Source organism: Scyliorhinus canicula, chromosome 9 (genome assembly GCF_902713615.1).
Source record: "Scyliorhinus canicula chromosome 9, sScyCan1.1, whole genome shotgun sequence".
Taxonomy (NCBI): Eukaryota; Metazoa; Chordata; class Chondrichthyes; order Carcharhiniformes; family Scyliorhinidae; genus Scyliorhinus; species Scyliorhinus canicula.
In genome coordinates, this window is record NC_052154.1 from 105504044 (window position 1) to 105528127 (window position 24084).

The 24084-nt window shown below is 48.1% G+C and overlaps 1 protein-coding gene across 4 annotated transcripts in view; it reads right to left on the reverse strand.

Annotated features, from left to right (window-relative positions):
* Window positions 1–24084, reverse strand: part of LOC119971591 (astacin-like metalloendopeptidase) — a 377078-nt gene that overhangs the window by 148347 nt on the left and 204647 nt on the right. For all 4 annotated transcript variants that reach the window (XM_038807364.1, XM_038807365.1, XM_038807366.1 and 1 more), the window contains one exon: window positions 7456–7583. In XM_038807364.1, the coding sequence (XP_038663292.1) occupies window positions 7456–7583 (128 nt within the window). The remainder of the gene's footprint in view (window positions 1–7455; window positions 7584–24084) is intronic.

A 24084-nucleotide genomic window follows, 5' to 3' on the forward strand; every position in this document is an offset into this window, starting at 1 on the left:
GATGCGGAGAAAGCGTTTGATAGAGTTGAGTGGGGGTACCTGTGGGAGGTGCTGGAGCGGTTCGGATTCAGGGAGGGATTCATCAAATGGGTGAGGCTGCTCTACGCGGCTCCGATGGCAAGTGTAGTTACCAATGGAAGGAGATCGGAGTACTTTAGGCTCTACCGTGGGACCAGGCAGGGGTGCCCCCTGTCCCTCTTGCTCTTTGCACAGGCGATTGAACCTTTGGCTATGGCGTTGAGGGAGTCAGGGAGATGGAGGGGTCTGGTGCGGGGTGGGGAGGAACATCGTGTATCGCTGTATGCGGACGACCTGCTGTTGTATGTGGCGGATCCAGAAGGGGGAATGCCGGGGGTGATGGAGCTGTTAGCGGAATTTGGGGGCTTCTCGGGCTATAAGTTAAATTTAGGCAAGAGTGAGGTATTTGTAGTACACCCGGGTGATCAGGAGGAGGGAATTGGGAGACTCCCATTTAAGAGGGCAGTGAAGAGTTTCAGATACCTGGGGGTGTAGGTGGCCAGGAGTTGGGGGACTCTCCATAAGCTTAATTTTACCAGGCTGGTGAGCAGATGGAGGAGGAATTTAAAAGGTGGGACATGGTGCCGCTATCGTTGGCGGGTAGAGTGCAGTCCGTCAAAATGACGGTTCTCCCGAGGTTCTTGTTCCCTTTTCAGTGTTTGCCCATCTTTATCCCTAGGGCCTTTTTAGAAGGGTGATTAGCAGCATCATGAGCTTTGTTTGGGCGCATGGGACCCCGAGGGTGAAGAGGGTCTTCTTGGAGCGGGGTAGAGATGGAGGGGGGGGGGGGCTGGCATTACCCAATATCTCGGGGTATTATTGGGCGGCCAATGTGTCGATGGTGCGCAAGTGGGTAATGGAGGGGGAGGGGGCAGCATGGAAACGGATGGAGAGGGCGTCCTGTGGAGATACAAGCCTGGGGGCCCTGGTAACGGCGCCGTGGCCGCTCCCTCCTACGAGGTATACCACGAGTCCGGTGGTGGCGGCTACCCTCAAGATTTGGGGGCAGTGGAGGCGACATAGGGGAGAAGTGGGGGGCTCGATGGAGGCTCCGTTAAGGGGGAACCATAGGTTCGTCCCGGGGAACATTGATGGGGGATTTCAGGGTTGGCACAGAGCGGGCATCAGACAGCTGAGGGACCTGTTTATTGATGGGAGGTTTGCGAGCCTGGGGGAGTTGGAGGAGAAATTTGGGCTCCCCCGGGGAACATATTCAGGTATCTGCAGGTAAAGGCATTTGCTAGGCGGCAGGTGGAGGGATTCCCTTCGCTTCCCGCGAGGGGGGTGAGCGACAGGGTGCTTTCAGGGGTCTGGGTCGGAGAGGGGAAGATATCTGATATCTACAAGGTTATGCAGGAGTCGGAGGAGGCGTCAGTAGAGGAGCTGAAAGCTAAGTGGGAGGGGGAACTGGGGGAACAGATCGAAGACGGGACATGGGCTGATGCTCTGGAGAGGGTTAATTCTTCCTCCTCGTGTGCGCGGCTTAGCCTCATCCAATTCAAGGTGCTGCACCGGGCCCACATGACTGGGACAAGGATGAGTAGGTTCTTTGGGGGTGAAGACAGGTGTGTCAGGTGCTCGGGGAGTCCAGCGAACCATGCCCATATGTTCTGGGCATGCCCGGCACTGGAGGAGTTCTGGCAGGGGGTGGCGAGGACGGTGTCGAGGGTGGTGGGATCTAGGGTCAAGCCAGGATGGGGACTCGTGATTTTTGGGGTTGGGGTGGAGCCGGGAGTGCAGGAGGCGAAAGAGGCCGGTGTGCTGGCCTTTGCGTCCCTAGTAGCCCGGCGAAGGATCTTGCTACAATGGAAGGATGCGAGGCCCCCAAGCGTGGAGACCTGGATAAATGACATGGCAGGTTTCATTAAGCTAGAGAAGGTCAAATTTGCCCTGAGAGGGTCGGTACAAGGGTTCTTTAGGCGGTGGCAACCTTTTCTCGACTTTCTGGCTCAACGATAGGGTACAGGGACAGTAGCAGCAGCAACCCGGGGGGGAGGGGCGGAAGGGGGAGGGAAGAGGGGGGCGGGGGCGGACAATGACTATGTTTGTTTATTTAATTTAAATTTATTTTTAAGTTCTTTTGTTGTTCATTGGGGTTGGGGGGGGATGTGATACATGCGTCGATACGGTCTGGGTGTGTTACAGTTATTATGGGTTATTTTGTTGCATTTCATTGTTTGTCGTTATGTTTTATATTTTCTGTAAAAAATTCCAATAAAAATTATATTTTAAAAAAAAAACAAGGTCACCGCCATCAATGGGGTACAAAGGTGATTGACGGTATGTATGTCCCCTACGGGCACCTGTGGATAACAGGCCACTGTATACAAACCAAAATGGGTTCCACTCGATGAACCCGCAGCTGATATGTGACCATCAGGTGCACATCATACACGTCTGTGCTCGGTACCCGGGCTGTGTGCACGACACCTTCACTCTGGCACACTCGGCGATTCCTGACACGTTCAAGATGCCCTCTCGGCTGTGGGGGGAGAGGGTTGGCTCCTGGGCAACAGGGGTAGTCACTGCGGTCGTGGCTGATGACGTCTATCCAGAGGCTACAGATCGACGCAGAGACCCGTAACAACGAAGCAAAGCAATGACCAAGAGCATGATCGAGCTGTGTTTCGGCCTCCTGAAGATGCGGTTCAGGTGCCTGGGCCGCTCTGGATGGGCTCTCCAGTTTGATGCTGAGAGGGCCACCCACATTGTGGTGCTTGCTGAGGCCTCCACAACATTGCCATGCAGAGGGCTGATGTGTTGGAGGAGGAGGAGGAATGCCAGGTCTTGCCCGATGAGTAGGATGTGAGGGAGGGTGAGGGCGGGCAGCACATGGAGCCCAGGACGGCACGGTACGCCACATGCACACGGGACGCTCTGATCACTTCCACGTACACCATCAACTAGCGTGCATGGGGTGGAGGGGGGGAAACTGGCCAGTGGCATGGACACCAACCCCACACTCTTCCCCCTCCAACTCCCGCCGTGATATATAACTGTTGCATTACGGGGCGTGGGCCCTGGGTTGGCAGTAACACCCGGTCTGGTCCACGGAATGGGTGATAATGACAACCCGCTTTCCCGTACCAGCCTCCCCGAACAGGCGCCGGAATGTGGCGACTAGGGGCTTTTCGCAGTAACTTCATTTGAAGCCTACTCGTGACAATAAGTGATTTTCATTTCATTTCACCTGCCCCCAGACCAGGCCACCATCGAGGCAGAGCACCGAGGCAGGTTGTAACGGTGGGAACAGCTGTTGAATGTGAACAAATATATACAGATTTGTGCCCTTGCACCTATAACTAAACTGTGCCCTGCACTCATGCCAACTTAACTAACTTCCTGGCCTTACGAGTCCTAACGCTACATCTAGATGGATCCCCAGATGCTAAGCAAGAGTGGAGGTGTGGAGGTGTGGAGGCGGCCTGCTGTGATTCCTGCCCGTGACCTGGGTCTCGGTTGGTGGGCGTCCTCTGGGGCAACCAGGCCTGGATGGGCCCAGATGCTGCTTGGGTGTCCGGATGGCATGGTGCCGCCCCATTCGGCCCACTGTCCACCAGATGCACCAGGGACAGGAGGGGGGAGGGGCAGTCCAAGGTGCTGCGGTGTTCCAGCACCTCTGCTGCTGGAGTCACCAGCACGGGGCCAATTACCTTCTCCTCCCTTGAGGTGCCCGAGGCCCATGGGCTACTCTAGCACTGCCAGTCTTGGAGGCCCACTCTGGTCTCAACTATCGCCTGCACACTCACAGCTACAGAGCACAGGAAGTGCACCATCTGGGCTGTGCCACATCACGCTGTGACTGTGCCACAACATTCTGGATTTGTGTCACATCTGCCAGTGACAATGCCATCTCCTTCTGGGACTAGGCCACCTCCCTCTGTGTCTGCACCATGTTGGCCAGCACCTGGGCAATGTCGCCAAAGTTCCCAGCCATGGCCTGCTTTGTGTGGGCCATGTTCAGGTGGCTCTGGCAACTGTGTGGTGAGCACTAGGTTGTGTCTCAGGAGCCTCTTCATTTAAGTGCCCAACCGAGTTGAGTTTCTCTGGAATGGTGGAGGGTGTTCGAGACAGCTGTGATGGAAAATCAGTGTCATCCTCCGACCCAAACTCTGGGTATCCTGATGACCCTGGCCGCCCTGAGGTTGCCATGCAATTTTTTCCGGCACTGCTGGTCCGTCCGGATGGTGTTGCCAACGGCGCACATAGCCTCTGTCATCTGTGCCCAGGCACAGCGAACTGGCAGCCTCCTTTTTGGGCCGGGCTACAGAGTCATCCTCCTCTCCTCCAAGGCAAGCAACAGGGTCTCGAGGGCTGCATCCGCGAACCTTGGTGCCGCTCCTCTTACTGCCATCTTGTTGGCTGGGATGGGTGTGTGAGTAGTGAAGTGTGTATATGCAGCTGTAGCTTGTCATCCATTGAGTGTGAATTGCAAAACCAGAGGATCCGGCACCATTTCTCATTAGAATCAATTGTATTTCAAGTGGTGATGATGCGAGCCCCTTAGCAGTAGCGGAATCGGCGCAGGTGTGGCGGCACTTTTTCTGTCGTGCAAGTCCACGAATTCTGTGTTGGCGTCAACACTTTGTATCAGAAATGGAGATCCCACCCACTGTGTTAAGCATTATTTCTGGTGGAATGGCAAAGTTATGACAGCCACTTGACATTTCTGTCAACCACTGCTTTAAGACTTAATTTTGGAAGATTTGGAAAAAGCTTATGGGAGGACATAGTGTTATGGACCAGTGTTTTAAAAACTCCAAATTATATTATGGAGTTCACCTGACCTATAACTTTTGTTGAATTTGGTTAGGATAAACACAAGAGTCTGCTTTTCAGGTGTTATTCAACAGACTTCTTAGGTGCTTCTAATGAAAAAAACATAGCTTTATTCTAGGAATTTAGCTAACATTTGTATAAACACACACAGCAAGAATCTTTATCAATTCAAAACATAAATACCCCACACAGCTACAGTAATCTATGTATAACCCTTAATGAATTCACCCTTAACTGTTCCAATTCAATAACATGATCCCATAAACCAAAAAACCCTTTTTACCAAAACAGCAGGTAACTATAATTAATGAGTTTCTTCCTTGGAATAATTCTTTAAAAATGAAAATAGAGAGAGAGGTCAAAACTGTCTGTATGAGTCCACAGCAGCCAAATGTTTTGAATTCCTTTCAGAAAGCAATTAACTCTTTTAGGTTGCCAAGCAGTTTGGAACAGCTTTTAAAAGGAAGATAGAGAAAGTGACTTCTTTCAACCTGTGCAGTTCAAACGAGTCCAAAACTCAAAAAGCGAAAGTAAAACTCACCGAGCCACAGCCCAACTCCACCCACACAATGACATCACTGAAATCATGTGATAAGACAAAAACATTTCTTAAAGGGACACTCTCATGACAATAGTTTCACAAATTTGGGATGTGTGTGGCGTGCCTCCTATGCTGATGTGACATCGTAGGTTAAGGACAGTGTACCTGAAGAGGTGGTAATGAACAGGTTCATCGAAGCTGGAATGATCAGCAGACTAGAAAAATCCGAGACTTAGCCAGAGGAAGACTTTAACATAGAGGCTGAGGAGAACATCATTTCTGCCCTCAAGCCTGAGCTAGCAGCAAACCTCCACTCAGAAACAAAGGACGAATAATTCAAAGACTTCTGTAATGTAGAGTAAACTTTGTTAAAATTGTTCAAAGTCAGGGATTAATGTACTAATATACGATTTAGCAATTATCTTGGGAGCCATGTCTGTTACAAGTTTATCATTGTTAGCAAACCAGATTTAGATTTTCCAAAAAAATGTGTTGAATGAGTTTTCTTTTTTATTGATAAATATGCTCAGAAAAGAAAATTGAATTGAACCTGTTTTTCTGATTTGATCTGGTCTTATACACTGTTTTAAAGTTGTTTAAATGCTCTGCCATTTCCTTATTATCGATTATAAATTCTCCTGTTTCAGACTGTAAAGATCTACATTTGTCTTCACCAACTCTTTTCTTTTTATATACTTAGAAAAGCTTTTACAGTCCGCTTTTATGTTACTTGCAAGTTCACTCTAATACTCTATTCCCCTCTTAATCAATCTCTTGATCCTCCTCTGAACTGCTCCATATCCTCAAGCTTGCAACTTTTTCTGGCAACTTGCTTGTTATATTTTTTCATCAGAAAAGAATGCATAACATTCGTTTCTTAAATATTAACTCTTGCCTATCCACCACCATTCCTATTAATGAAGTTCCCCAATCTATCTTAGCCAATGCACACCTCAAGCCTTCATGGATTGCTTTGTTCAGATTTAGTACCCTAGTTTCAGACTTCTTCACTTTCCATCCTAATGAAGAATTCTATCGTGTTATGATCACTCTTCTCTAAATGACCCTGCACGACAAGATTTTTCCTTAATCCCTGCTCATTACATAATACCAAATCTAGAATAGGATGTTCCCGAGTTGGTTCCTCAACACAGTATCTAAATAACCTTGTACACACTTCAGTAATTAAACTGCCAGTGTATTGTTGATAATTTGGCTTGCCCAATCTATATGTAGATTAAAGTCACCCATGTTTACTGTGCCACCCTTGTTACATGATTCACTGATTTCCTGTTTAATGACATCCCCTACTTTACCAGACTGTTTGGAATGCAACGTCCATTAATGTTTCCACCCCTGTAGCTTTCAAGCTCCACCCAGACCCATTTGACATCTAGATTTTCTAACCCAATATCCTCTCACACTATTGCACACATTTAATCCTTAACTAACATCACCCTACCTCCTTTCCATTTTTCCTAAATATTGAATACCCTTGGATATTCAGTTCCCAACCTTGGTCACCCTGCTGCCATGCCTCTGTAATCAGAATCATATTGAGCCCTATGTATACCAATTTGTGTTGTATTTGCCCAATATTTTATGTCAGATGACGATAACTTTCAAAGAAAATTTTGAAAAACAATTTTTTTAATGTCCCTTAGATTTTTCACCACGATTGCACAAAGCAGTGTCTCGGAGATTGATCTTCAATTCCTGGGGACCCCAGGCCAATCCTGGATGATCAGCAACTCGAGTTGGGATTGAAGTCACATACAGACTAACACAGCTGGTTTTCTTCCCTAAAGAAACCAATCTGGATTTTCTGACAAATGACCAGCTTTATTGTCATTCTTATCAACCTTTTATAATTTACAGCTTTTCAACTGAATTCAAATTCTCAAACCACCATGGCGATATTAGCGCTCCTGTTCTCTGGGTTATTAGTTCAAGCCTTGGGTCAACTAGTCAACATAACTACTACACTACTGTGATACTTCAAGATAGTAAAATGATGTGCCTCTGGTAAGTGCTTTTAAGGCACAAAAAACATTTTGAATTCAATAAGTATTCAAGGACATTATTTTCTGAAAAGTAAATTTATAATTTACACTTACTGCACTTATACAATCTGTTTATCTTTAAAAGATCGATACTGGAGAACCCCTTTATTTGTCCAATAGGTACGGTCCGATTTGGTTTGGGTAAAATCGTGGGGTAACCAAAACCTTTGGAAAAAATATACCTGAATAAATAAAAAAATAAAAATTTTAATTCCGTTTTTAAATTGAAGTACTAACTGCCTATGTGAACAACTTAAAATAGCAACAATAGTAGAAATACAATTCTCTTTTTGCATTACGTTTATTGTATTAAAATTAAAAGCAAATGTTCAATAAAGTCCACTCCCTCCTATTAACCATCAAAAAAGAATAAAACGTTAACAAATCAAATGAAAAATAAAAGGATGCCACTCAGGTGTCCAGAAGACACCACCGTCTCCTTTAATGTTCTTTACAAAATCAGGCAAGCTGTTTAACCAATTGCACACATAAACAATCATATTAGCACCATTACTAATTGAGTGTGAAGTCTGTTCCAATGTTTGGTCTAATCGGCTAGACTGCTGTCACAACACATCAAACAGTTCAATATTTTAATTATTATTGACCCTTGTATCCTTCAGCTCAAAGTATTTCTAATCACTAAGATATTGGCAATGTGATCTGATAATTGTACAGGATGGAAAACACGGGTGTAGTGTGGGAATGGAGAAAGGGGCAGAAGATCTAATGAGAGTCCCCAAATGGCTTTTGCATTGTCAGGATTTCCCGTTCTGATTGTCCCCACCCTCGCTAATGAAAGATGGCACTATTCAGTGAATTTGATTCAGAGGACTTGAGTTAAAGTCCGTTGAACATTGCAGTTAGCATCAAGAAATATCTCACTATTTAATGGCACTTTGCTGTTTATTGGCCTTGGGAATATTCTCTCTGCTGAGGCTTCACTTAGAGGGATTTAGGCTCCTTGCAGATTGGGGTGCCATTCTGACTGCCTGCCCCGATTGTCCCCTAACACACCCCTTGCAGGACACCCCTTTTTCTACCTCCCCAACCTTGGGCAGGCCCCCGGGAAACCCTCTCCATCATCGCCCCTATCTGATAAGGCAACCCCCCCCCCCCCCCCCCCCCTCCCCGGCCTGATCCCTGACAGTGCCAACCTGGTTTCTGGGAACCCTGGCACAGGCTGTCTGGCACCCTGGCAGTGCCTATGCTACCCTTGCATTTGCAGGGTGACCAGGTTGCACTGCCATGATGCCAGGCTGGCAGTGCCAAATTGTCCTGGTGACAGGAGAGCCAGGGTATCACCCTCAAATGTTCCCAACGGTTTGGAAGTACCCCCAGGTGCCATTACGACTGGTCCCCGTTTGTGCGGGTACTAAACGGTGCCCTGACAAGGTCTCCCAAGTGCAGCCGTTGATTCCCTGGCACCAGGTGAATCCGCCAGAATGTCTATTTAAATGAGCCATATAGCTCATTTAAATATGTTGCTCTGGACCATGGGCATTGAAGGCGAGATCCAGTTTGAAACATTTTATGAGATTCAACGGACAGTGAACATCGCAAATCTCACATGGCCTAGGTCACTGAGGTCACTGAATTACGCCCATAATGGGGTACCCGCCATGAATAGTCAGGAACCCAATTACCATACATTGCAATATCATTAGCAGGCTCCCTACTCTGTATTTGTGGGTAGTGCAGTGTGTATATGCGGCTGCAGTCTGTCAGCCTCCTGAGTGTCATTTCTGAACCCAGTGAATCTGGCATAATTTCTCATTTAAATCGATCGTATTCCATGTGTCGCCAATGCTTGCCCCTTAACCGTTGGTGAATTGGTCCAGGTGTGGCACCAGTTTTGCTGTTGTGGAGGTCAACTAATCCTGCCCCGGTGTCAACACTCAAGTCTCAGTAACTGAGAATCTGGCCCTTGAACTTTTGTGTTCCGTTTAACTATGGCATTTTCCTGCATACTATTAGTCAGTCTGCACACAGCAACTGAAGCCTTTCCAGTGCATCTGTTGATTTCTGCCTCGAGAAACAGGTTTCCAGTAATGATTGAGCCAACATGAAAGGCACAGTCCAATACAATGATGCCTCACAACCCTCCCTCCCATCTAGAGTGGCATGAAACAGGGCTGTGATCTTGCACCCACGTTGTTTGGAATTTTATCTTCACAGCTATTATCTCATACATTTAAATCTCCAGAACAAGAGATCTTCCTTCACACTAGATGAAATGGCAGCCTGTTCAATCTTGCCAGTCTTGGAGCAAAATTCTCATCAGGATACTCCTCTATGCTGCATGAACATTTCACATTGAAGAGTGTCTGCAGATACGTATTGGGAGACTTGAGACCATTTGTAACAAATGTGGCTTAACCATCTGTCTTAAGAAAATGAACATAATGGAACAGGATGTTAGAATTGCTCCATCCATCTACATTGGTGACCACACTCTGGAACTGGTCCAAGAGGCCATTGTAAGCATAAAAAAAAATAAGTTTTATAGTTAGCTGAATTGTGGGCAGTTGAAGCTAGTCACTGGGGAGTGAACAGCTCTCAACTCTTCCAAGAGAAGCTGGACAGGACAAGGGAGTTACATAGATGTATGCTTTCTAAAGATCAAGATACAATCCAAATGACTAAGCACCTGGGGCATAAAGAACATTTAAGACACCTGAGGTTAAGAGAACAGAGACCAAGGGCGTGATTCTCCACCCCCCATGCCAGGTGGGAGAATAGCGGGAGGGCCTCCCGACATTTTTCACGCCCTCCCGCTATTCTCCCTCCCCCCACGCCCGACCCACGCCACGAATCGCCACTCGCCGTAAAAAACGGCGAGCGGCGATTCTCCGAGGCCGATGGGCCGAGCAGCCGGGCCTTCACGCCCGTTTCAACACGGCAGCAAACACACCTGCTCGCTGCCGTCGTGAAACGGGCACCAGATGCCAGTTTGGGGCATCTGGGGGCCCGATTGTCAAGGCAGTACCACGGCCGTGCCAAGGGGGGCATAGGCCGGCGATCGGTGCCCACCGATGAAACCAAGTGTTCTGAGTTCAGGAGACCATTGCAGTAACTCGATTTAAAGTCAGCTAACAGCCCTCAAGGGTCAAACAAACATTTGAGCCTGGGAATCAAAAGTTAACGCAATTGTGAGCAGTTTGCAAAGCAATCAAGACATTTTTTTATATAAATCCGAAAGAGGTTGGTGTAGAATTCTGACCTTGATTCATTGTTAAAAGTGGAGAGAGAGCTTTGTTTAAAAGTATAATTTGTAAAACCTGGACTGGAATTCAGAATGCAAACTGCTAAACGAAAGCATTATTATGAGAGAAGATTTTAAAGCGTCTTTTTGGGAGTGGAGTTTGGAAACTCTCATGGGATTAACATCTGGGGGATTCCGAGGTGACATCTACAAAAATTAATTTGGATTCAGAATAGTGTGTGTATGTATGTTATAACCCTACAGGAGGCACAGGGATCTACACCCTCAGACTCACTGTGACCTCACCTGAGTAAGATTTACCCATGTGAGGGGGTGGGGTTGCCCCCCATTTTCCAGGCCTGGCAAGGGACACCCTTTGGGGAATAGGAGGTATAAATTTTATTGAAAATAAAGCAAAGCGTTTCTACAGTCATCGCTTCCGAGTGGCCGCTTGCCTGAGACTTTACAGTGTATTTGACCACAATCATCTTGTGTGCTTAAAAGGGATTTTATGTTAATGAGACCGTTGTAGTTTTAGGATGTACTTTGTAATCCATATTAATCCTACAATCTGTGCATATCTTTTAAACTAAGGAAGGAGTGAAGGATGATTGTATAATAATTCAACTTTTCAGGTTTAATAAATAGATTTTTCCTGTTGTTAAAACTAATTAATGGTTTTGTGATTCTATTACTCCAGGTTTTATAAAAAAAAGTAAAAGTCTTTTGAGGCAGGGTTCCATTCTAGGATCTTCCTGTCCAATTATAACACCAACTGGGATTGTAACAGTGAATTCAACATGAAGTTAGGTGCAGATAAAGAGAGGGAAAGAAAGCTTGGATTGAGTGAGAAAGGATGAAAAAAATAGGCAGACAGGAAAATCAAAAAACAGATTTGACAACTTAAAAACGCCAAAAATTAATTTTAAATGACAAGAGTTGATTAGCAGTCACTAATAATTATCTCGTCATTAAGAGTATTTGCATTTGAAATTGCAAGACAACATCCTGTGCCAATGATAAGGCAGCCGTTAAGATCCATTTCATAAAACTAAAACTTGGCAGGAACTTTCAGATTGACATTTAACTACCCATTCCATCTTACCCTGAAGTTTTTTTGCCTCTTATAAATAAATGCAAACACTATTAGCTTTACCATTATTATGACACAAAATCAGGCCAATGATAGGAGATTGTACAGAATAACTGTAAATTGGCATGGACAACACCTAAACTTTGTTAGTCATTTTGGCTTTATTATTCTGCATAATCTCAGGATAGGTGAGTGGATGTCAATTGACACAATGTTAATTCAATGCAACCTGATTTACTCACAGTTTGTCATGAAAACCAGAGGCCAAAACCCTACAAAATTTCCAGATGACAAATTACTATGTGGAAATAGACTAGCCAATTTGATATACAGAAAGCCATGTTCTTTTCTTTTTTTCGGTATCTATTTTTATTTAATTATTTTTCTCTCTCTTTGAGCGCGATTCTCCGCTCCCCATGACGCCTGGGAGAATAGCGGGAGGGCCTCCCGACATTTTTAAGACCCCCCGCTATTCTCCCCCCCCCTCCACACTCGCCCCGCTCCACGAATCGGCGCTCACTGTTTTTCACGGCGAACGGTGATTCTCCGAGGCCGATGGGCCGAGTGGCCGGCCGTTTACGATCTTTTCATGACGGCGGCAACCACACCTGGTCGCCACCGTCGTGAAACGGGCGGCAGAAGCCCGTTTGGGGCTTATAGGCGCCCGATTGGCATGGCCGTATGACGGCCATGCCAAGGAGGGCAAAGGCCTGTGATCGGTGCCCACCGATCGTCGGGCCTGCATCCTTAACGGACGCAATATTTTCCCTCCGCCGCCCCACAAGATGAAGTCGCCACGTCTTGCTGGGTGGCTGAGGGAAAAGACGGCTCCGCGCATGTGCGGGTCGGAGCCGTCTGCGTGCTGACATCATCCGCGCATGCGCGGGTTGGAGCCGGCCAACCTGCGCATACGCGGCTGATGTCATACAGGCACCAGCCGCGTGTCATTCTTGGCGCGCGGCCTTGACGACCGTCGTCAAGGCCGCGCTGCCGAGACCCCCGGAGCCCCGCTCCTAGCCCCGATGGGGGGGGGGGGGGAGAATCGGGTCCCAGGAGGGGGCTCGGAGGCTGCCGTGGGTGACGGCCTCTTTCGCGGCAGCCTTCCCGATTCTCCGCCGTTGCGGAGAATCGCGCCCTTTATTTTTCTTCCTGATCCATCTTTTCTCATTTCATATTCTCCCTCTTAATGCTGCTTCTGCATTTGACATTTATATAGACAAAGTCAGAGATGTTGGACAATGCTTATTAAAGTCCAACAGGTTTGTTTCAAACACGAGCTTTCGGAGCGCAGCTCCTTCCTCAGGTGAATGGCGAGGTATGTTCTAATTAATAGAAATCTTACTGTGTTCAATTACACCCAAATTCCTTGAGATGGAGAAGATGAGCTGCATTTATACTTGGGGAAAAGGATTAATTGTACTATTAAATTTAATTGGATGAATCTTCTGCATCCCCTAAATTAGGGGAGTGCAGAGGAAGAAACATTCTCCCTTTAGACCTTTCCCATGCCTCACTAGAACACTCATCAGTCAAGACCTTTCACAAGATTCTTTCTGAATCTCTTACTCTCAAACCCTCAATAGAGCAATCATTCCCATAAGGCTCTGCTCCACCTTAAATATGATGTGGAGATGCCGGCGTTGGACTGGGGTGGACAGGGAGGATCTGCAATGATTTGATTACCTGCAAATGCTCACATTCCAAGCATTGTCCAGCATCTCTGACTTTGTCTATATAAATGTTTCTGGAACATACCTCGCCATTCACCTAAGGAAGGAGCTGCGCTCCGAAAGCTCGTGTTTGAAACAAACCTGTTGGACTTTAACCTGGTGTTGTAAGGCCACCTTAAATAAGCAAACTAACTTTAGTCAGATGTCCACGATTGACATATTCTTGCAGGCACTTAATTGAGGTTGGATAGGGATTTTTGTTTGACCACAAGGATGCAGTAGAGCCCAGAGAATCCCATACGGTTGATGGAGAAAAAGAGGAAATAAACATTTGAGATGAGGAAAGGAGATTTTCAAAGTTTCAGGTAAAGGGGAATAGATTTGTAGTCAAGGTAACTTCTGGAAGAGGTTCAATGACCTCACCATAGTAACCAAGATAAGAGGAAGTTATTAGACTTATATAAATGCACAGTGATAATAAACATGTTTTCAACTGCTTGTTACGTTACACACGTTGATTTAAGTACAGTTTACAGCTTGTCAGCAATGTGCAGGGGGTAATCAAATATTTCTAATAATTCCTCCCTTCCCTTATTGTGGTGTAGTCTTAAACAAAGGGATATATTCTGCATCCCTCAAGTGGTTCCCAATTTCTGGCCCTTTCTCCTTACACAATTGTCACCTTGGAACCAAGGTCCAAGTAGTTGTTTGTGCATGTCTGTGGTTACATTATGGGATATTGCATTTGTTCTAGGTAAACATTTTGCAACTTTGTATCATACATAGAAACACACATAGGAAATAGAAGCAGGAGTAGCCCATGTGGCCCTTTGAGCCTGCTTCGCCATTCATTTTGATCATCAAATCCAATATCCCAATCCCGCCTCCCCCATATTCCCCCAGCAGCCAAATCTAATTCCTTCTTGAAATCTCACAACATTTTAGCCTCAATCTCTGAAGGATTTTGACTGTGTCAGTTGAGGGATTTTGAAATTAATCAATTCAAGGTTACCAGCCGTTCTTGCGATTACTGAAACTCAGTAGAAATTCAAGTTAAAACTTGTCAGGTGCAAATAAGAATTGTTTTATTTGTCTTCTATTGATTACAACTTGAAAGTCATTTAAAAGGCAGTTTGTAGACAATTTGAAGCTTTCAAAGAATCACAGGAATTATCTTCTTAGACAAACAGCTCGAAACATAACTTTTAAAAGTCAAAGTCTGAAAATGAAGTATGAATACAGAGAGACAGTGAATAGTTCAGATCAAAGTATAGATGCCTAAAACTCTCTCCCTCTCTCTCTCCTGACACTCTCTCTCTAGCCTAACTCTCCCTACCCTAACTCTCTCCCCCTAACCTCACTCTTCTAAAATGGCGGCAAAATCCCCGATGGTTATACTATTTCATATCTGTCTTAAGCCATCTAATCACACCCCAATATAATCCTAATTGGTTTGGGTTAGACTCAAACACGTTTGATTTGATGGCAAGCTGTCCATCTTCAATATGTACTTGTGCATGTTAAAGAATGTGATATTGTGCTTTATCAAAGCCAGCAAAAACTGGTCTAATGCTGACCTGACTACTGTAATAATGGAGATGTCATGCTATCTCGTCATGCCATGCTGGACATGACTCCGAAAATATAATTCAAACTGTCTATTTCAATCTAGTAAAGAAAATTATGCTGCTTTTATAAAATTGTTGTTTTGAGAATGTTGGAATCAAATATATATATATATTTGATTTGATATTCTGTCCATTTATTAAAAACAAAGCAATATAGTCTAAAATGTTTCAGCTTGTATAAGTCATGGGATGTAATTCACCCTAATTTCGAACGGCGTGAGAACAGTAGAACCTTCACTTCTACCACCTCATTGCCATGGATTCAGCCCTTGTCCTGGGAGAAATGTAATGAGAAGTGTCTGTCTTATCAGACTTCTGTGTTACTTTTAAAATTATGACAATGAAAATTGCAAAATATGTGTTTTCTTTAATTTTAAAACTGGGAATTAATATTTCACAGAAGTCTGATAAGACAGACACTTCTCATTACATTTCTCCAAGGAAGGAGAAATGGATTTTTAAAATGTGTACCAAACTAAGAATAAAGTGCTTGATTTTCCCAATAAATTGTTTGCTAAAGAGCCTCCAAAATAGCATCTTAAGATGCAAGGAATAACAAGCAATTCTGCAAATACTTTGCAAGTCAGACAGCCCCACTGAGAGTGAAGATGTCAGGTCTGTAAACTTTCATCAGAATTGTATTTCCTACATTTTCTGTTTCTATTTCAGATTTCCAGTATCTGCAATATTTTGTTTTGTCTTAAGATGTAATAGATATTTCACACAGATTTAGTGCAAGACAGCATCTTGGTGAAGGAGTTGAAGAGCACATTAGGAACAGCTGAGTGGAGGATCATTAAAGAGATTATAATAATTCAACTGCCTGTTGACACTTATTAAAGAGGCTCTATGGCATTCTCCAAACAGCAACCAGCTAAATAGAAGTTAACAAGTTAATGCTGAGGATATTGGGCATTATTTAAAGCCGGCCTCAGTGTTCAATGTTTACTTACTGGCGGAGGTTGACTGAGTAAAGTTTGAACTAGTTTGAAGAGGCTTTTGAGACAGATTATGAGACTGTCTGGAACACTTTGCCAAATTTCACCGACAATTAATCGATATTTCACTGGAAATTCTCCCAGTGCGAAAAAGAATGAGGGCTTGTTGCCACCTGGGTTGGCCACTTCCCAACTTTAAAATGGAGATTCGCTAAGAATGCAGGGAAATTCAGCCAAGGACAGAAAAACAAGCAGGTGCAAAGTTTCCTGTATATTAGAACTTGCAGAACCCAGACAGCACTGAAACTGACGACCATCTACATATTGATGAGCTATCCCCGGGAACAATTGAAACAGTTAAGATAATCGAGGCCAAGCCAGACTCCTCGGCGCCAGCGGGAGCCAAGACAAAGGAAGGCCAACGGACATATAGGAACCGTCCAGTGATCAGGGAACAGCTCCAGTATTGGAGAAATCGATCCAAGTGATCAGAACTCAGTCCAATCACTTGGAACCAGGTACGGGGTCAGTCCAAAAGGGCGCGAAGCCCCTGGGGACTATAAAGTAGAGTCCCCAAGTTCAATTCGTTCTTCTTGGCAGCTCTCAAAGAACTCTTGACCGTGACTCTCAACTCGGAGAGACTTGCCTAGCAGCTGCACCAACCAAGTAAGTGTCCAGTCAACGCACGCTACGAGATAGGCGCTCTTAACCATTAGTCCATACCAGCTGGAAGCCTGCAGACTCAGGATTGAACGAGAGGCCAATTGTTTCCCTGACCTAGTGGGTCCGTTTTCCAAAGCTAAGTATTGGCCTGTTAGTGTTAGAAATAGCCTAGTGAATAGTATTTTATGCACGAGTAGCGCTTGACTGTGTATATAATAAATGTATTTTGATTTGAACCTTACTAACTGATGTATTGAGTTATTGATCAGCACTTGAACTTGAACCTCGTGGTGGTCTCATAAAGATACCTGGCGACTCTAGAGCAAAGGTTATAAAACAGAGCAGTTAAGTGCAAAGCACACTTAGCAAAACAAGCAACAAGCTGTGCTACTCTACCTTATTGGACAAATTATAGGAGGTGGAGAGGAGATTTAAGAGGTCGCTGTACAATACGGACTACCTGTGACAGTCAAGGTAACAGTGGTACTTAATTTTGATGGAACCTTTCAGGTTAGCACAGGTGATCTCAGTCACAAAGCACAATCCTGTGCATTCTGTAGATCCAATTCAGGTGGGAGCTAAAAAGTAAGTGGCAGAACTATCAGCAGCATAGACACACAGAGAGATCTGGGCGTGCAGGTCTACAGATCCTTAAAAGTGGCAGCACAGGTGGAAATGGTGAGAAAGAATGCACATGGCATGCTTACCTTCGTCGGACAGGGTATCGAGTATAAAAGCTCACAAATTATGTTGCAGTAATATAGAACATTGGTTAGGCCACATTTGGAATACTGTGCCCAATTCTGGTCACCATACTACCAAAAGGACATGCAAGCTTTGGAGAGAGTACAGAAAAGGTTGACCAGGATGTTGCCAGGTGTGGAAGGTATTACCTATGAGGAGAGACTGAATAAACTGAGATTGTTCTCTCTAGAGAGGCTGATGGGCGACCTCAATAGAAGTTCATAAAATTATGAGGGGTATAGATCGGGTGAACAGTTGGAGGCTTTGTCTCGGGGCAGAAATGACAATTACAAGGGGGCAAAATTTCAAGGCGAGGGGGGGATAGGTTCAGTGGAGATCTGCGGGAAGTTTTCTTTCAAAAAAGGGTGGTGGTGGCCTGGAATGCACTGCCAAGTTAGATGGTTGAGGCAGATGTGTTAGTTAACACTGACCTGTATAGACTTCCGGTTGCGGCTATGCGGAGCTAAGCCGCACGTTCGGCAGCTCCCGCTTTAATAGGACTTGTGGGCTCTTTTAAGGGCCCCAAACGGCGCTGATTCGACGATTCTCGGTGGATAAAGGGGTCTGGAGCAAAACCCCCCCGGGATTTATGGTGCGGACTCGGAGTGGGGCGAGGAGAAAAACGGCAGCAGCTCCCCTGGAAAAGTGGGGGAAGGTGGACAAAATGGCGGCCGGTGGAGTCCCTAAGGAGTGGAGGCAGTGGGCGGAGGAGCAGCAGGCGACCCTTCTGCGCTATTTTACGGAGCTGAAAGGGTAGTTGTTGGAATGCAACAAGTAAGATGCTGGAGACCCAGACAACCCAGGGTGCAGCGATACTTGAGTTACAGCAGTAGGCCTCTGAGCGCGAGGATGAGATTTCGGCCCTCGTGGGGAAGGTGGAGATACACAAGGCGCTTCATAAAAAGTGGCAAGATCGGTTCGAGGAGATGGAGTTTCGGTCACGGAGGAAGAACCTGCGGATCCTGGGCCTCCAGGAGGGGCTGGAGGGGTCGGACCTGCCGGCCTATGTGGCCGTGATGCTGAACTCGCTAGTGGGGGCAGGATCCTTCCATCTGCCCCTGGAGCTGGAGGGGGCCCACAGAGTACTGGCCAGGCGGCCTAAGGCAAATGAACCCCTGCGGGCGGTGCTGTTGCGGTTCCATCGGTTCAGTGACCGGGAGTGTGTTCTGCGATGGGCCAAGAAGGTGAGGAGTAGCAAGTGGGAGAATTCGGTAGTGCGTATCTACCAGGACTGGAGTGCGGAGGTGGCCAAGCGGAGAGCCGGGTTTAACCAGACGATGGTGGTGCTCCATGGAAAGCAGGTGAAATTCGGCATGTTGCCGCCTGCGCGCCGTGGGTCACCTACAAGGACCGGCATTATTACTTTGAGTCCCCGGAGGAAGCGTGGGCCTTTGTGCAGGCTGAAAAGTTGGACTTGAACGAGAGATTGGGGGCTGTGGGAGTTTTTCTATTTCTGTATCACTGTTTATGCTGTTGCTGGTTATTCTGTTCGTTTCTGTTTTTTCTCTCGCTTTTGGATGATGTTGGTTATGGTTTTGTGTGTTAAAGGGGGTGTTGGGGTTTGTGGTTGATCTGTGTCTTTGTTTGTACGGAGTTGGTGGATGGGTTGGGACTGCTGGTTGGGAGCTGCGTTGGTGGGGTGGTGCAGTGTGAAAGCGCAGGCTTTTCTCTGGTTTCCCGTGCTGCGGGACGAGAGGGGTGGAGCAGGTGGCGAGGGGCGTGGTTATCAGATCTGTTTTCCCGCGCTGAAGCGGTGCCAAGGAGCTGATGCAGGGGAGAGGGGGGACCTCATATCGGGAGGGATCGGAGTTAGGGCGGGAGCTGCCGGGGTCAGCAGAAGTCAGCTGGCTCACGGGAGTACTGTGGAGGGAGCGTCGCGGCTAGGAGGGGTCCTAGCCTGGGGGGAGGATACCGGGTTGCTGCTGGTTTGGCCAGGGAGGAGTTGGTGTGGGTCGGGGGGGTCAGGGTGAGGTTCTATCGCTGTGGGAAACGGGCCGAATGCATGCTGGCCAGGGGCGAGCAGTCGATGGGCTATGGCTAGTCGACGGGGGAGGGGGGCGGGGTGCCCCCTGATCTGGCTGATCACGTGGAACGTGCGGGGGTTGAATGGGCCGGTGAAGCGGGCCCGGGTGTTTGCGCATCTGAAGGGGCTGAAGGCGGATGTGGCCATGCTCCAGGAAACCCACCTGAAGGTGGCGGACCAGTTCCGTCTGAGGAAGGGGTGGGTGGGAGTGGTGCATCCCTGGAGGTTCGGGAGGCCGAGGGCTCGGGAGTACTCTTTTTTCTCCCATGTGCACAGGGTTTATTCCTGCATTGATTTCTTTGTTCTGAGTAGGGGACTGGTCCCGAGGGTGGAGGAAGCCGAGTATTTGGCTATTGCGATTTCGGACCATGCTCGGCATTGGGTGGATCTGGAGATGGGGGAGGTGCGGGATCAGCGTCCGCTTTGGCGTCTGGACGTGGGGTTGTTGGCTGATGAGGAGGTGCATAGGAGGGTTCGGGGATGTATCGAGCGGTACCTCGAGGTCAATGATACTGGGGAGGTCCAGGTGGGGATGGTGTGGGAGGCTCTGAAGACAGTGATTAGGGGGGAGCTGATCTCCATCCGAGCCCATAGGGAGAGGGGGGAGAGGAGGGAGAGGGAGAGACTGGTGGGGGAGCTGTTGAGTGTAGATAGGAGGTACGCGGAGACCCCGGAGGAGGGATTGCTGGGGGAGCGGCGTAGCTTGCAGGCCAAATTTGATTTATTGACCACCAGAAAGGCGGAGACACAGTGGAGGAAGGCGCAGGGAGTGGTCTATGAGTATGGAGAGAAGGCGAGCAGGATGCTGGCGCATCAGCTTCGTAAGCGGGACGCGGCTAGGGAGATTGGTGGAGTGAAGGATAGGGATGGGAATGTGGTGCGGCACGGGGCAGAGGTCAATGAGGTCTTTAGGGACTTTTACAGGGAACTGTACCGGTCGGAGCCGCCGGCGGTGGGAGGGGGAATGGAGAATTTTTTGGATACGCTGCGATTTCCAAGGGTGCAGGAGGAGCAGGTGGAGGGACTGGGGGTGCCGATCGAGTTAGAGGAGCTGGTCAGTGGGATTGGCCACATGCAGTCGGGGAAGGCGCCGGGACCGGATGGGTTCCCGGTTGAATTTTATAAGAAATACGCGGACCTGCTGGGCCCCCTGTTGGTTAGGACCTTCAACGAGGCATGGGAGGGGGGTGTTTTGCCCCCGACGCTGATCTCACTGATTCTGAAGCGTGATAAGGACCCTTTGCAGTGCGGATCATACAGGCCAATTTCACTGCTGAATGTGGACGCCAAGTTGCTGGCGAAGATCTTGGCCACTAGAATAGAGGACTGGGTGCCGGGGGTGGTACATGAAGATCAGACGGGTTTTGTGAAGGGGAGGCAGCTGAACACTAACGTGCGAAGGTTGCTAAATGTGATAATGATGCCGACAGCAGAAGGAGAGGCGGAGATTGTGGTGGCATTGGATGCGGAGAAGGCCTTTGACAGGGTTGAGTGGGGGTACTTGTGGGAGGTGTTAGAGAGGTTCGGGTTTGGGGTGGGGTTTATTAAATGGGTGAGGTTGCTGTACGAGGCCCCGATGGCGAGTGTAGCGACAAATGGGAGGAGGTCCGAGTACTTCAGGCTCCACCGTGGGACGAGGCAGGGGTGCCCCCTGTCCCCCTTGCTTTTTGCGTTGGCAATGGAGCCTCTTGCCATGGCTCTCAGGGAGTCGGGGAGGTGGAGGGGTTTGGTGCGAGGTGGGGAGGAGTACCGAGTGTCGCTGTATGCGGACGACTTGCTTCTGTATGTAGCAGACCCGGTGGGGGGAATGCCGGAGGTGATGGAGATTCTTGCTGAGTTTGGGCGTTTCTCGGGCTATAAATTGAACCTGGGAAAGAGTGAGCTGTTTGTTGTACACCCGGGAGATCAGGAGGAGGGGATTGGTAGGCTCCCGCTAAAGAGGGCAGTGAGGAGTTTTAGGTACCTGGGGGTTCAGGTGGCTAGGAGCTGGGGGACTCTGCACAAGCTCAATTTTACTAGGTTGGTGGAGCAGATGGAGGAGGAATTTAAACGGTGGGACATGCTGCCGTTGTCGTTGGCGGGTAGAGTACAGTCCGTTAAAATGACGGTGCTCCCGAGGTTTTTGTTTTTGTTTCAGTGCCTCCCCATTTTCATTCCGAGGGCCTTTTTTAGGAGGGTGAACAACAGCATTCTGGGATTTGTTTGGGCGCACGGGACTTCGAGGGTAAGGAGGGTCTTTTTGGAGCGGGGCAGGGATAGAGGGGGGCTGGCGCTGCCCAACCTCTCTGGGTACTATTGGGCGGCTAACGTCTCAATAGTACGTAAGTGGGTAATGGATGGGGAGGGGGCAGCATGGAAACGGATGGAGATGGCGTCCTGTGGAGGCACGAGCCTGAAGGCACTGGTAACGGCGCCGCTGCCGCTCCCTCCAACGAGGTACACTACGACCCCGTTGGTGGCGGCTACCCTCAAAATTTGGGGGCAGTGGAGGCGACACAGGGGGGAACTGGGGGGCTCGGTGGAGGCCCCGCTGCGGGGGAACCACCGGTTTGTCCCAGGGAACATGGATGGCGGGTTCCTGGGGTGGCACAGGGCGGGCATTAGGAAGCTGGGAGACCTGTTCATTGACGGGAGGTTTGCGAGCCTTGGTGAATTGGAGGAGAAGTTTGAGGTCCCCCCGGGGTATATGTTCAAGTACCTTCAGGTCAAGGCGTTTGCTAGGCGGCAGGTGGAGGAGTTCCCTTCACTGCCCCTGCGGGGGGTAAGGGATAGGGTACTTTCGGGGGTGTGGGTCGGGGATGGGAAGGTGTCTGACATCTACCAGGTGATGCAGGAGGTAGAGGAGGTGTCGGTAGAGGAGCTGAAGGCTAAGTGGGAGGTGGAGCTGGGGGAGCAGACTGAGGAGGGAACATGGGCGGATGCCCTGGAGAGGGTGAACTCCTCCTCTTCACGTGCAAGGCTTAGCCTCATCCAGTTTAAGGTGCTGCACCGGGCCCATATGTCCGGGTCTAGGATGAGTAGGTTCTTTGGGGGCGAAGACAGGTGTGTCAGATGTTCGGGGAGTCCAGCGAACCATGCCCATATGTTCTGGCCATGCCCGGCACTGGAGGAGTTCTGGAAGGGGGTGGCGAGGACGGTGTTGAGGGTGGTAGGATCCAGGGTCAAGCCAGGCTGGGGACTTGCGATATTTGGGGTTGGGGTGGAGCCGGGAGTGCAGGAGGCGAAAGAGGCCGATGTTTTGGCCTTTGCGTCCCTAGTAGCCCGGCGGAGGATCTTGCTGCAGTGGAAAGATGCGAGACCTCCGAGTGTGGAGACCTGGATTAATGACATGGCGGGATTCATTAAGCTGGAGAGGGTCAAGTTCGCCCTGAGGGGGTCGGTACAGGGGTTCTTTAGGAGGTGGCAGCCTTTCCTCGACTTTCTGGCTCAACGATAAGGAACTAGGTCAGCAGCAGCAACCCGGGGGGGAGGGGGGGAAAGGGGGGGCGGGTTTTAGGGGAATAGTGTTTAAGTTAATTTGCTTATTGTTAATTTATTTTGTTGTTTATTGGGCTGGGGGGGGGTGGGGGGTGGGGGGGGGGGGCGGGTTTGTTATATGCGTTGTTACGGGTGCCGAGGGGTGTTTATTATTGTTATTGCTATTATTGTTCTGTTGATATTTATTTTTCAAAAATTCCAATAAAAATTATTTAGAAAAAAAAACAAACACTTACCTGTATAGACTGGGTATAGACGGATACAGGCAGTTGGTCTAGATGGAACACCTGGAGGGGCGAAGGGCCTGTTCCTGCTCTGTACTGTTCTTTGTTCTGCATAAGAGAATTCACTGTGATTCGAACCACTCTTCGGAATGGCTGCATTTCATTTGCTATCAGCAGAGATGACCAGAGCTCCAAGATTCAACAGGACTTCAAGGTTTCTCATGAGGGAGCCATTGACTGTACAAGATGTAGCCATGCCCACATTCTCCACTTTGACTGGGGTGGCACAGTGGTTAGAACTGCTGCCTCACAGCTCCAGGGATCTGGATTCAATTCCAGCCTCCGGCAACTGTCTGTGTGGAGTTTGCGCTTTCTCCCTGTGTCTGCGTGGGTTTCTTCCAGGTTCTCCGGTTTCTTCCCATTGTCCAAAGAAGTGCAGTTTAGGTGGATCAACCATTCTAAAATTTCTTCTTAGTATCCAAAAGGTTAGGTGAGGTTACTGGGTTATGTGAATAGGGTGGAGGCGTGGGCTAAGTAGGGTGCTCTTTCACACGGCCGGTGCAGGCTCGATGGTCTGAATGGCTATGATTTCACCCAAGAAGCACTGAAAAAAAGGATAAATTCATCAACGAATCCCAGGAAGATGGCCTTCTGTCGAATTGAGGAGGGCTTTGGAAAACATTCTCTCCATCAGACACTGAAGCACAGTTGCCACATGTTTTACCTTCCAGAGCTTATGACATATCAGTGTTGGAACCAACAATTCTACGGATACGTGCTTGTAGGATTAGAATAGCGGTTTTAATATACTCACAACAGAGCCAGCCTATTAGCCATTGAACTTTCGGTGAACTGGCCGGCTGACCATGTGGTACTGACCTTTATACAGCAGCTTCCGGGGGAGGAGTCCTGGGCAGAGCCAAGGGAGAAGCCCCGTACAACTCGAGCATTCCCAGAGCTACTCCCCCTGGAGGACAGGTAGTGCAACTGCACTTACAATATAGACACATATATATAC